The sequence below is a fragment of the Hemicordylus capensis genome, chromosome 4, assembly GCF_027244095.1.
Source record: "Hemicordylus capensis ecotype Gifberg chromosome 4, rHemCap1.1.pri, whole genome shotgun sequence".
Lineage (NCBI taxonomy): Eukaryota > Metazoa > Chordata > Lepidosauria > Squamata > Cordylidae > Hemicordylus > Hemicordylus capensis.
Window position 1 is genome coordinate 246,060,909 of NC_069660.1, and position 14,706 is coordinate 246,075,614.

Here is a 14,706-nt window from a genome sequence, read left to right on the forward strand (position 1 = left end):
GGCTACATCCTCATCATGTCAACCACTGACCATGCATGTAATCTTAAGACACTCCACCTCAATTCCAAAAGAAGGTTTCTTGGGGCCCATTCAGATGACAAGTGAAGTGGCTAGGCTTGCCTGAGATTAACCCCGAAAGGCAAGAATAATACCAGACGATCTGGCAGCTGCAGTTCCATTGCCTCCACCTGCAAACCCCGCCCCTTCCTCTTCTGCTGAGTGTGTCACTTGCCCAGCAACCATTGGCCCTGATGTGAGAGGGGTGAGTGCCAGCTTGAGCACAACCCCAGGTTGCTGCATTAGAACGACACAATGGGGTAGCAGAATTCCGATTCCAGCAAGCTACCCAACCTCAAACCGAGGATTCAATCCTCGGTTTGAAGATGGCAACGGAACCGCGGTTATGGGATTTTCCCACATTTGGAAAATAAAGAATGCCAACCTCAAGTGAGTGTAACTGAGGGTTGCTGTGCCATCCAAGGTGGACCATAGATTAAAATTGCATTTGATATTAAATGAACTACAGAGCTGAGAATTGGTTCCATTCCCGATATGGAATCTATAAACCATATAAGGCCAGTTCTGCCATGCTAGTTATACAAAAATTGTGGGGAAATGGGGAGAGAAAGCAATTTATGCACAACTGATACAACAATGGCCTCTTTTATCTTCTGGAGACAGGCAGAAAGGCTTACAAAGAAACATTCCGGTTAGAATGAGAATGTAGCATTTATGGATTTTTAAAGCTTTTTTCACAGTTTTGCAACCTTAAGAGAAAAACTTAGCCAAATAAGTAATAAGCTGACACATATCCCACTAGATATGAATCAGAATACCATGATATACTAACAACAGCTGGATTATTCTTATGTGGCAATTTCACCGTACCTTGAACTACTGCTGATCTCCACCCAACCAATCTTCCAGGAAATATGTAGAAGAAATCCACCAACTAGAGTCTGCCACCTGCAATTGCAATGAAAAAACTCGCTTTGTTTTAGAAGAATCCACCCAAGTACATTATTAATCTTATTACTCATAGTAGAGGTTTCTTCCATGAGTTATAAGCAGCCTGATCACATGGAACATTGCCTCATTGGACTGGCAGTATAAAACTTTAAAATTATTGAGTTCCAGAATTGAACAGTTCCAGAATGAAGCAGTTTCCTTATGAGGCAAGGCTACAGCATCTGGGGCTCTTTAGTTTGGAAAAGAGGCAACTATGGGGATACATGATAGCAGTGTATTAAATTATGCATGGAATAGAGAGAGTGGACACAGAGAAATTTTTCTCCCTCTCACAACACTAGAACCAGGGATCATCTCATGAAACTGAATATCGGGAAATTTAGGACTGACAAAAGGAAGTACTTCTTCACATAGCGCAAAATTAACTTATGGAATTCTCTGCCACAGGATGTGGTGATGGCGACTAGCCTGAATGGCTTTAAAAGGGGCTGAGACAAAGTCATGGAGGACAGGTCTATCAATGGCTACTAGTCTGGTGGATATAGGCCACCTCCAGCCTAAAAGGCATGATACCACTAAATACCAGTTGCAGGGGAGCAACAGCAGGAGAGGGGCAAGCCCTCATCCCCTGCCTGTGAGCTTCTTGGAGGCATCTGATGGGCCACTGTGTGAAACAGGATGCTGGATTAGATGGGCCTTGAGCCTGATCCAGCAGGGCTGTTCTTATGTAATGATTTAAGTTGAACTTCAAGTATATATTGACCTCTTAGAGAGTTCTTGAGATCTCCAGCAATTTATTTATCAACACTCATTTAATCGGTATTTCTTTAAATACCAATGGGCCTTTTCTAGAGCCTGTCTTAATGCTTTCCCCTCAGCGTTTCTAAAGGGCAGGTATTGTAATATTCAAGTTTCCCAATGGCTATGGCTACGTGGCTCTGGTGATATTGAGTCAATTGCTTATGTCCTTTTGCAATGTGCATTTTATCTTGCTCTTCAGACTAGATTTAGCCTTTATTTAAAAAATTTCCTGGTCACCAGGATGAATTCTATGTTATGTATCTTTTAGTAGCTAGATTCTAATGTCACACATCAGGCAGCCATTTTTAAATTTTATTTATTTTTAGCCACAAGGGCTCATTGCATCTTGGTAGTTCCTTCACGATTTTGTTAGTATTGGTCTAGAATTTTAGAAGCAGCATGTATGGTTTTTTAGTACTGTTATTTTGTTATTTTACTAATTTTGATTGATTGCTCTGTATATTCTGATCTATGACCGTAATAATAAATATTTCTCTATTTCTCAAGTAAAATTAATTTATTAGTGGTAGTTGTTGATGTATAAAACAAAAGAAAAATATACAAATAATGCACAACTTCAGAGGCTGTCATGCTAGTGAACACATGGCACAATGGTAAAAGCAGCATCTTATGAAATCACACAGCTCAGCTCTTTCACAATGCTAAAATGTCCCAAACTCAAATCAGACCCCACAAATCTAAAGGCCACAGGACCAGCTTAGGTGAACTCTCCTCATCTAAAGCCATGTTCATAAGCAGAATAAAAGAGACTTTCAGCATATGCAACTGAAATGGAAAATCTAGTTTTTGCAAGTATGCACATGCAATTAGAGAAGTCGGCATGAGCAGGTGTCGGTCAGAGGCATAAGCCTGTTGTGTGGCCTTAAGCAAGGCACTAGTTTTCAGACTCACTCAGCCCTAGCCCCTTCTGTAACATGAGGATAATAGAACTGGAGATAAGAGAGAGAATGGGTCAGAGAAAGAGAGAGACATTCACAGGCGCTACAAGCGTAAGTTACACTGAATACATATTTATTAACCCAGGATTTTAATTAGATTTGTAGTTTTAATAATTGTAATGTTGGGTTTTAAATAATTTTAATGTTAGTAATTTTAATGTTTAAAAGATTTTAATTTTAAACCACCCAGAGATGCAAGTTTGGGGCAGTATAGAGATATTTCAAATAAATAAATAAATAAATCGGAAGGCATATCAGAATGCAGAAATAAGAATGGCACACTACTGTAATTCTTCCATGGCATACTCTTATAGTAGGGAAATTATAAACATGCTTTATGAAAGTTGAAATCAAGAAGAACATAAGAAGAACACTGTTGGATCAGATTCAAAGTCTACCTAATCGAGCAACCAAATGCCACTGGCAAGCCCACAAACAGGATCTGAGAGCAATAGTCCTCACCCGCTGTGACCCCTGCTCCCAGCAACTGGTATCTAGTGCCATACGGCCTCTGAAGATGAAGATTTCATTTAGCTCTCATGGCCATTGAGAGATCCATCCTCCATGAGTGTATGCAGACCCCTTTTAAAGTATTGTAAACATCACTGCATCTTGGTCATTAATTCCATGCTTCCTTCCCTTGCTGTTTTTGGGAGGCAGATTGACCATGGGATTGGGCTGTTTTTCATATTAAGAAAAACTATCTAATAAACATTGTTATACAAACACACTCCACTAAAGAAAATTGGCATCTACTGAATACAGCTGACACAAAGCCTCTCTGAGGAAAAAGATAGCAATTCTAAAAGGTACACAAGTTTTATACAAAAAGGGTTTTTCCAGATGGCAATAAAAATTGCTCTGAAAAGGTACAGAGCAATAAGAACCTTGTGAATAAGTACAAAGCTTATGGCACATCCAAACACTCCTGCAGATTATCATTGTCTCCCCCCGCCCCCACCCGGATTCAACAGGCATGTCACATGGGCAGCAGACTCCCAGCATGATTTCTGCTATGTCACCTGCTGACCAGCTCTTGCCTTCCTGTTTTCTTGCTTTCCACACTGTTAGTACCCCCATGCCCAGCAACTAGTATCTGGTGCCACACCAGTCATATTTAGTGCCAAACATCTTTAAGAGAATGAGGCTATTCACACGTGTGCAAAACCGTGCTAAGAGAGCCCAGCCTGGTTTTGCACGCACATGTGAACCGCCAGGATCAGGCCGATCCTGGCAGCAATTCAGTGGCAAACCCGCCTGTGAAGCCTCCCTCTAAAACGGGGTTAGGAGCAGGGCCGGATTAGGCTAGTGCGGGGCCTGTAGCATATTAGCGGGGCCCTAAATTTTTAAAAATGCACATAAATATTAAAACGTAAATTATTTACTTGCATAGTAAAGTAATTCAGTTTTTTCATTTGCTATATTTTGGAGTATGGGAGACCAAGCCACAAACTCACACTTACTACAACAACAGTGAACATTTATATACCGTTTTTCAATCAAAATTCTCAAAGTGGTTTACATAGAAAAATAAAGAGTGGATAGATGCTTCTCTGTGTCCAAAGGGCTCACACTCGAAAAAGAAAAATGTGGTAGGCACTAGCAACAGCCACTGGACAGATGCTGTGCTGGGCCTTCTCTTAAAAGGCACATTTAGCAGGAAAGGGATATTTTATCTATCATGGACCAAATAAAACAGGTAAAGTTTTAACTTTAATTCCCAGTTGGAAGCCGGGCGTGTGAGGCCCTTGAAAATGCAGGGCCCGTAGCAAATGCTACATTTGCTACTACATTAATCCGCCTCTTGTTAGGAGAGAGAGTGCTCTCCTAACCCCATTATTTTGATTGTCTGTCAGCCGCGGCTGCTTGCAGCTGTGGCTGCCAGACTCTGGGGCCCAGGGAAGTGGGGGGGCGGAATCCCCTTAATGCACTGCACATTTTTGCAGTGCATTATGGTATTTCTGGGGGCAGGGCAACACAACTTGTCCTGTCACTTTGACCCCCAGAGCCACTGGCAGTAACTGATGCCCGTCCAGGGAAGCCTGGAGCTTTTTTGGGCTTCCACCCCAGAGACAGGGTAGCTCTTTTTCACTAGTCATGAGAAAGGGCTCATAGTCTTCTTTGCCATGAGCCCCACCACCCATTGAGATCATCTGGAGAGGTTCATCGGCAGTTGCCACCAGCTCGTGTGGTGGCTACTCAGGGACGGGCCTTCTCCGATGCTGTCCCAAAGCCTGGGAATGCGCTCCCTGCTGAAATAAGAGCCTCCCTATCTCTGACAACTTTTTAAAAGGCAGTTAAGACACATTTGTTCACCCAGGCATTTAATTAGACTTACAGTTTTTAACATTGTGTTAAATTTCAACTTATATGAATGTTTTAACATTTTAATTTTGTTTTAATTTCTATTGTTTTATTGTATACTGTCCAAAGACACAAGTTTTGGGCAGTATATAAATATAATAAATACATACATACATACATACATACCACCTCTGAAGATGGAGGTTTCATTTAGCTATCATGGCCATTGATAGACCCATCCTCCATGAGGGTGCAATCCCCTTTTAAAGCATTCTAGACTAGTGGACATCACTGCATCTTAAAGCCATTAATTCCATGCCTCCTTCCTGTGCTGTGTTTGGGAGGCAGGTAGACTAAACTACATTTGCCAGAAAAATAATTTAGTGTAATTAAAGCCAGCATAGTGTAGTGGTTGCAGTACTGGGGAGCCCCAAATACAAATTCCCATTCAGCCATGAAAATCACTGGGTGATTCTGGGCCAGTCACTTATCTCTCAGCCTAACCTATCTTACAGGGTTGTATAAGCAAAACCATGTACAATGTTCTGGGCTCCTTGGAGAAAGAGTGGGGTGGAAAACAATTGTTGGCCAACAGGTGGCACAGCGGAAATCATGCAAGAAGCCATGTGACATCCCCATTAGATGGGGCAGGGCAATAAGAGTCTGACTGTGAGTGTGTTTGGATACTCTGTAAGCTCTTACTTTCAGAATAGTTTTTACTGTTCCCTAGAAAGCCCTAAGAAATTGTAAATCCTAAGAAATTGTAAATCCTAAGAAAGCCCTAAGAAATTGTAAATTGTAAAAAATTGTAGATAAGGAGTAAAGAGCTTGTGAATAATAAGCAACTACCTGTATGTGACATACTAACATTAACCTCTGCCTGTACAGCTTCCTACTGATTAGACTTTTCTCGGAATATGTGCTTTTGAGCATGTACTTACCCTTGGAAAAGTGTAGGGTAGGTGAATTTCAGGACTGACAGAACGTACTGGAAAACAAACACCAAATAAGTTGATATTACATAATGTGAGATCCACACGTAAGCACCAAATCACATAGGCAGCATAATAAGAAATTCTTACAGAAATCATAAGCATGATTTCTGTTCAGTTTAACAGATGATGACTGTTCAGTTTAAGTCTATAAAGATCTGTTGACACAGCAGACTTAGGTTGCCCCTTTACAACACTGCAAAAAACTGTCCCTCTGCAAAAGCTGTGGTTCATGCCCTGGCCATCTCCCACCTGGCTGATGACAACCTTCTCCTTTAAATATACTGGTCTTCCATTTCTGAAAGCCATATATATATATATATATATATATATATATATATATATATATATACACACACACACACACACACACACACACACATACATACAGTGTATGTGTGTGTGTGTGTGTGTATATACAGTTATATATATATATGTGTGTGTGTGTGTGCATATATATATATATATATATATATATACACACACACACACACACACACAGAGTTTATTATATACATAAACTGTGTGTATACACACAGTTTACTTAACATATTTTTAAAAGACCAGTCAACAGACTTTGTATGCAGCCAGAATGTGTCCAAAGAAGTCACATTACAATAGTGTCAGAATGGCAACATGAGTACAAAATGCAGGGATGTGGAGAAAGTCCCGGAAGTCTTGCAAAGGGCACCCCTTTATTGCACGAAAAAAGAAAAGAAAAGAAGATCATGGAAAGGGAGAGATGATTTCAGCTTTAGATGTTAGCAGACTAAAAAAATGAAAACAACACAGTAATAGTAGCACAAAGCAATCAGAATGTTGAATTTTGACCAAGATGTCAGTGTCCATATCCCTTCACAACACCCTCACTGGGAGGTATCATGCATCTCTCAGCCTCTTTCCCTCATTTGCAAAATGTGAACATTAACAGGGTTACCTGATTCTATATCTGTAGGAAGAAGAAGGTTTTCAGCTGCAATATCTCTAAATACTATAGCACTACACAGATACTACAGCTGCCAAAATACTGCTTTGTATCCCGCTATTAAAAGCAGACGAGCCCTATTCCATATAGAATCTGGTATTAATGGCTCATCTCATAAGCATATTATGGAGAGGCATTTATTTATGCATTACATTTATATCCCACCTTTCTTCCATCATGGAATTCTAACTATACATGGGGTCAGTGTTCCCTCTAACAGGGATTCCCAGAGGTTGTTGACTACAACTCCTATATTCCTCAGCTGTGATGGCTTTGGCTTGTGGATTATGGGAGTCATAGTCAACAACCTCTGGGAATCCCTGTTAGAGGGAATACTGCATGGGGTTCCCAAGTGGTTATCCATCCAGGCACTGACCACAGCTGGACCTGTTTAGTTTCAGCAAAGGGGTTGTATTATATGACCTCAGCCCATGGGATGGAGTAGAGAATAGTGCTGCAGTACCCTGTACTCTTTGCACAGTATTCACAAGGAAGATGTCAAAGGGCCAATTAGCATGTAGGAAATGACACTGTCTTGGAGTATTGGGGGCGGTGTGTGTGTGTGTGTTTTGCTGAGTTACTTATAGCTTGAACACATGAGAGGCAGAAATTCAATAGGTACAGCTTTTTCCAGCATGAAGGTGTAGTTCCAATAAATCTGCATCTATTGAATTTTTACCTGTCATGTGGTTGCTAAAGACACAGGATCTCTCTTAGGAAACAGATGGCAGCCCTATTGATGGCAGGTGTGGTAAAAGATAGGTAAAAGACTTTATCTGTTCCAGATAAAGTCTTATATTTTAAAAAAGGATGAGTTAATATTTCTGACATGTACATGCTCATATTCATACATGATCTCTACCTCAGACATACACATGCAAGAATGATATAATCTATATAAACACAACCTTCCTGTGCTTTCCCACCACTCCTTATTTCAGAGGCTCTTCTTAACTTGCAATTTCAAAGGCACCAACAATCCCCAAAGCAACCAGCTGCATTCTAGATTTCTAGAGCACCTTATCTTGACCTCTCACAACCAATCCTGAACTCTAGCAAAGCAACCTGAGCTTGTTCACTGGGTAGAACTTCTCACACAAAGATAATTCAAACCAATTTCATGTTTAGAAACTATGGAGGTACAGATAAAGGACTTGAAGCAAATGCTCTTCTCATCAATAGTTTTGACAATGTCTCTTGTTTGTGTGTACCTAGAAGAGCTGACTATACATGCATAAGAAATTCTGTTCTGCCACTTCTCACTGCTGACTCTCTGCGTGTGTCACAAGCTGCTTCAAAAGGGGTACATGGGGTCCAGCAGGTACAGGTCTTGGCAGAATTATGCAAATTGCTACCTAATTATGTAGTAAAGAACAAGGTTTTTGTGAGGGATCAGACAATTAAAAAATTTTTTGCTCTTTTTTAAAGAGTCAGAGAGACCCTAAAAAGGATGAACAATCCATATCACAGAAATGGGAAGAAAATCGCTCTCCCTCTCTGCTCTGAATCTTATGCTGAACAGGCACCAACAGGAGAATTCAAACTACAAGAGCATTTCAGCTAAAAGGCTTCAGCAAAATACTGTTGTGAGTGTAGAAGTGAAGCCTAGTCCAATGCTTGTTTACAAGTATTATACCATAATGAGTATTATACAAAACTATGGTGCGACCACACTTGGAGTACTGCGTACAATTCTGGTCACCACATCTTAAAAAGGACATTGTTGAACTGGAGAAGGTACAGAAGAGGGCAACCAAGATGATCAGGGGCCTAGAGCACCTTTCTTATGAGGCAAGACTACAACACCTGGGGCTTTTTAGTTTAGAAAAAAGACGTCTGCGGGGAGACATGATAGAGGTCTATAAAATCATGCATGGCATGGAGAAAGTGGAGAGAGAGAGATTCTTTTCCCTCTCACACAACACTAGAACCAGGGGTCACTCCATGAAATTGATTGCCAGGAGGTCTAGGACCAACAAACGGAAGTACTTTTTCACACAACGTGTGATCCACTTGTGGAACTCTCTGCCACAGGATGTGGTGACAGCCAACAACCTGGATGGTTTTAAGAGGGGTTTGGATGACTTCATGGAGGAGAGATCTATCAATGGCTACTAGTCAGAGGGCTGTGGGCCACCTCCAGCCTCAAGGGCAGGGTGCCTCTGAGTTCCAGTTGCAGGGGAGTAATGGCAGGAGAGAGGGCACGCCCTCAACTCCTGTCTGTTGCTTCCGGCGGCATCTGGTGGGCCACTGTGTGAAACAGGATGCTGGACTAGATGGGCCATGGGCCTGATCCAGCAGGGCTGTTCTTATGTTCTTAAGTGATGGAAGTGCCAGTTCAAATCCCCGCTGGTACTATATCGGGCAGCAGCGATATAGGAAGATGCTGAAAGGCAATGATAAACCCCTCCTGTATTCTATCAAAGAAAACCACAGAGCTCTATGGACACCAGGAGTTGAAATCGACTTGACAGCCTTGGTAAGGCACTTTACCTTACAAATATAACATAAACATAATACATAAGTCCACTGAGCTCAATGGGTCTTGCTCTCAGGTAAGAATGTATAGGATTACAGTCTGAGAGAGAGACTGTAATTCTCTCTCCCTTCCCTGCCTAGCTTCAGTGGCAACTATGAAGAAAACCTAAGTTCAGGGAACCTTGTCTGACATCCAGTAGTTTTAAAGGGAAGGAATAATATAAGCTGTCTTTAAGTAGGATTAAGTTTCAGAGTCAATTGTGGCAGTTTCATGTGTCATATTATCATATGAAAGCACATTTGACTGTATACACTACAAAGCTGTAGGGGACCTTACACCCCACCCACCCCATGTGACCTTTTGTACAAATGAGCCCAATTTCTGTTATTTTGATTTTTGTATAGATTCTCATAGCCCCAGTTTCTAGTATGCCCTAGGCTAGATCTTAATGATTCCCTGTTTTCTCTATACCATGAGACAGGAGACGATTGACGTTTATACTGTTACTTCATGTAAGTGGTTAGCTGCAGATATGTTTTCTTCTCCCTTCACAGGTATGTGTGTGTTCGTTTCTCTTCTTTCCACCCTCCTGTTATCAGTGACAGACAGGATTTGCGGGTGATCATCTGAATGAAGAAAGGACGGTTAGTGTTGCGCTGATTTGCAAGTCGCTGCGGGAAAAGGAGTCAGTTATCAAAAGAAACAGAAAGTTATTAAGCAGCTTTTCATCGTCTGATAGATAAATAAAAGTTAACTGACAGGAAACACACGCAGTCCCTGATGTTGTTATGCATGAAACTTAGTAGAGTATCCAAAAGTGATATAGGAAACCACAGCATTGGCAACCTTATACGGATTCCGGTAGGCGATAGCTCCCTCATAGCCTCACCTTGTTGGTGAAATAAGAAGTCAGGTAGAATAAACAGAAAGCGACACCAGTTCCAGGACCCTTTAAATACATTTGTCAGAGCATTTCTCCATCCCTGGTAAGGCACTTTTTTTCCGGCTGCGATCTGCAACTTCTCAAGGAAGAGCTGCCTCATGTGGCTGCCATGACAGGGACACGTTGCTCTTATGTTTGCTCCAATAGGCATAAAGAAAAGGACCCGAGGAACTGCCTTCTTAAAGGGGAACCGCTCCCAGGCTAGCGGCGACAGAAATCGACACGTGCACACGACTTTGTTTGAGGGCTACAGTGCGTGGAACTGGCCAGAGGATGGTTGAATAGTTTGTAAAAGAAGTTTTGTCTGGAAGCCGCGTCTTTTGTAGTGGGTGCTGCGCATTTACCCACATAATTTGCGGAGCAAAAAGCGATGATTAGTAGTGGTAGTGGTCACGAGGAAAACGTAAGGCAACAAAGAGCTTACCGTTTGTTGGTCAGCTTCCCGTAAGGCTTTTAACATGAAACAACAAGCACAACTGGTTAACTATATTTAAAAATGCGACGACCTTTTATTCCCGACGTGGCTAACTCATTCTCAAGGGGTATACGACGCTTTGCAATTAATTAAACTCATTTCTACAAGCAGATATCCAAAGATGAAGGCTGGAGTCTTTTGGGCTGCAGTTAAGTCCACTTAGGTCCCTGAAGTATGCACACTTAGGTCCAGTGTAGGACGGACCGATTCCCATGTAAACATGCATAAGGTTATTCTGTCCACCTGTATTATTCTGTGAGTGGATCAGAAAGATGTGGGAAACCCCAATGCTGTATGTGCACACATAACACATTGACATCCCTTTGATACCTTATATGACTTGGTCACTTGCCTCTGGGGAGTCCACAGGCAAGAGGTATGTGCATGCCCTCTCCCCTGCTGTTGCTCCCCTGCAACTAGTATTGAGAAGCATCGTGCCTCTGAGGCTGGCCCACAGCCATCAGACTAGTAGCCATTGAGAGACCTGTCCTCCATGAATCTGTCTAAACCCCTTTTAAAGCCATCCAAGCTGATGACCATCGCCACATCCCATGGCAAGGAATTCCATAGATTAATTATGCGCTGTGTGAACTTCCGCTTGTCAGCCCTAAATTTCCCAGCCTTCAGTTGCATGGGGTGACCCCTGGTTCTAGTGTTGTGAAACAGTGAGAAAAATTTCTCTCTGTCTACCCTCTCCACTCCATGCATAATTTTATACATTTCGCTCATGTCTCCCCTTAGTCGTCTCTTTTCCAAGGTAAAGAGTCCCAGATGCTGTGGCCTAGCCTCATAAGAAAGGTGCTCCAGGCCCCTAAACTAATAGATTGCCCTCTACTGCACCTTTCCCAGTTCTACAATATCCTTCTTAAGATACAGTGACCAATGCTGTACGCAATACTCCAGATGTGGCCACACCATAGATTTGTATAAGGGCATTATAATATTAGCATTTTTATTTTCAACCCCCCTCCAAATGATTCCTAACATGGAATTAGCTTTTTTCACAGCCGTTGCACACTGAGATGACACTTTCAATGAGCTGACCACCACGACCCCAAGATCTCTCTCCTGCTCAGTCACCAACAGCTCAGATCCCATAAGCGTCTATGCGAAGTTGGTGTTTTTTGCCCCAATGTACATCATTTTACACTTGCTTACATTGAACCACATTTGCCATTTTGTCACCCAGTTCCCCAATTTGGAGAGATCTTTCTGAAGTTCTTTACAATCCATTGTGGATTTCACTACCCTAAATAGTTTAGTGTCATCTGCAAATTTTGGTCACTTTGCTGTTCACCCCAACTTCTAGATCATTTATGAACAAGTGAAAGAGCCCTGGTCCCAGTACCAATCCCTGGGGGACCCCACTTCCTACCTACCTCCATTGTGAAAACTGTCCATTTATTCGTGCTCTCTGTTTCTGTTCCTATCCTTCAACCAGTTACCAGTCCACATATGAACCTGTCCCCTTATTCCATGACTGCTAAGCTTAAAGAGCCTTTGGTGGGGAACTTTATCAAAAACGTTTTGGAAGTCCACGTATACTATGTCAACTGGATCACCTTTATCTACATGCCTGTTGACACTCTTAAAGAACCTCCAAAAGGTTAGTGAGGCAAGCCTTTCCCTTGCAGAAGCCATGCTGGTTCTCCTTCAACAAGGCCTGTTCTTCTATATGTTTAACAATTTTGTCCTTAAGTACAGGTGAAACTCGAAAAATTAGAATATCGTGCAAAAGTCCATTAATTTCAGTAATGCAAATTAAAAGGTGAAACTGATATATGAGATAGACGCATTACATGCAAAGCGAGATAAGTCAAGCCTTAATTTGTTATAATTGTGATGATCATGGCGTACAGCTCATGAGAACCCCAAATCCACAATCCCAGAAAATTAGAATATTACATGAAACCAATAAAACAAGGATTGTAAATAGAATAATATCGGACCTCTGAAAAGTATAAGCATGCATATGTATTCAGTACTTGGTTTGGGCCCCTTTTGCAGCAATTACTGCCTCAATGCGGCGTGGCATGGATGCTATCAGCCTGTGGCACTGATGAGGTGTTATGGAAGACCAGGATGCTTCAATAGCGGCCTTCAGCTCTTCTGCATTGTTTGGTCTCATGTCTCTCATCCTTCTCTTGGCAATGCCCCATAGATTCTCTATGGGGTTCAGGTCAGGCGAGTTTGCTGGCCAATCAAGCACAGTAATCCCATGGTCATTGAACCAGGTTTTGGTATTTTTGGCAGTGTGGGCAGGTGCCAAGTCCTGCTGGAAAATGAAGTCAGCATCCCCATACAGCTCGTCTGCAGAAGGAAGCATGAAGTGCTCCAAAATCTCCTGATAGACAGCTGCGTTGACCCTGGACTTAATGAAGCACAGTGGACCAACACCAGCAGATGACATGGCTCCCCAAATCAACACAGACTGTGGAAACTTCACACTGGACTTCAAGCATCTTGCATTGTGTGCCTCTCCATTCTTCCTCCAGACTCTGGGTCCTTGGTTTCCAAATGAGATGCAAAAGTTGCTCTCATCAGAAAAGAGGACTTTGGACCACTGAGCAACAGACCAGTTCTTTTTTTCTTGAGCCCAGGTAAGACGCTTCTGACGTTGTTTGTTGTTCAGGAGCGGCTTGACAAGAGGAATACGACATTTGAAGCCAATGTCCAAGATCCGTGGTGGCTCTTGATGCACTAACTCCAGCCTCAGTCCACTCCTTGTGAAAGTCCCCAACACTTTTGAATGGCCTTTTCCTGACAATCCTCTCCAGGCTGTGGTCATCCCTGCTGCTTGTGCACCTTTTTCTTCCACACTTTTCCCTTCCACATAACTTTCTATTAATGTGCTTTGATACAGCACTTTGGGAACATCCAACTTCTTTTGCAATTACCTTTTGAGGCTTTCCCTCCTTATGGAGGGTGTCAATGATGGTTTTCTGCACAACTGTCAAGTCAGCAGTCTTTCCCATGATTGTGATTCCTAATGAACCAGACTGAGAGACCATTTAAAGGCTCAGGAACCCTTTGCAGGTGTTATGGATTGATTAGCTGATTGGAGTGGGACACCTGGAGCCTAGACTGTTGAACCTTTTCACAATATTCTAATTTTCTGGGATTGTGGATTTGGGGTTCTCATGAGCTGTACCATGATCATCACAATTATAACAAATTAAGGCTTGACTTATCTCGCTTTGCATGTAATGCGTCTATCTCATATATCAGTTTCACCTTTTAATTTGCATTACTGAAATTAATGAACTTTTGCACGATATTCTAATTTTTTGAGTTTCACCTGTATGCTTTCCATCAATTTATCCAGCACCAAAGTTAAGCTGACCAGCCTGTAATTTCTTGGATCTCCCTTGGATCCCTTCTTGAAAATTGGAGTCACATTGGCTACCTTCCAGTCCTCTGGTACAGAGCCTGATTGTAGGGACAAGTTATATATTTTTGCTAGAAGGTCAGCAATTTCACATTTGAGTTCCTTCAGAACTCTTGGGTGGATGCCATCTGGCCCTGGCAATTTGTTAATTTTTAGCTTTTCAAGATAATTAGAACATCTTCCCTTATCATCTCAAATTCACGCAGTTCCTTAGCCGCTAAACCCGAAAAACTCAATTCTGGAGAGGGTATATGGTCAGTATCCTCCGCCATGAAGACAGATGCAAAGAACTCATTCAGTTTCTCTGCAATCTCCTTATCCTTCTTAATAATCCTCAATTCTCAAAGTGGTTAACATAGCCAAAGTAACGTGATGGTTCCCTGTCCCAAGAGAGCTCACAAAACAGAACAA

At 42.0% G+C, this 14,706-nt stretch overlaps 1 protein-coding gene across 9 annotated transcripts in view; it reads right to left on the reverse strand.

Moving 5' to 3' along the window:
- Nucleotides 1-10,567, reverse strand: part of TMEM241 (transmembrane protein 241) — an 83,966-nt gene extending 73,399 nt beyond the window's left edge. For 8 of the 9 annotated variants that reach the window (XR_008307316.1, XM_053250797.1, XM_053250791.1 and 5 more), the window contains exons 1-3: nt 10,379-10,567; nt 5,975-6,021; nt 889-966 (exon numbers count right to left, since the gene is read on the reverse strand). Coding sequence is in view for 8 of the 9 variants with exons in the window: in XM_053250797.1 (XP_053106772.1) it covers nt 889-966; nt 5,975-6,021; nt 10,379-10,450 (197 nt within the window). In the remaining variant the exon portion in view is untranslated. The remainder of the gene's footprint in view (nt 1-888; nt 967-5,974; nt 6,022-10,378) is intronic. The other variant, XM_053250793.1, reaches the window with a different exon arrangement.
- Between the last annotated feature and the right edge of the window lie 4,139 nt (nt 10,568-14,706).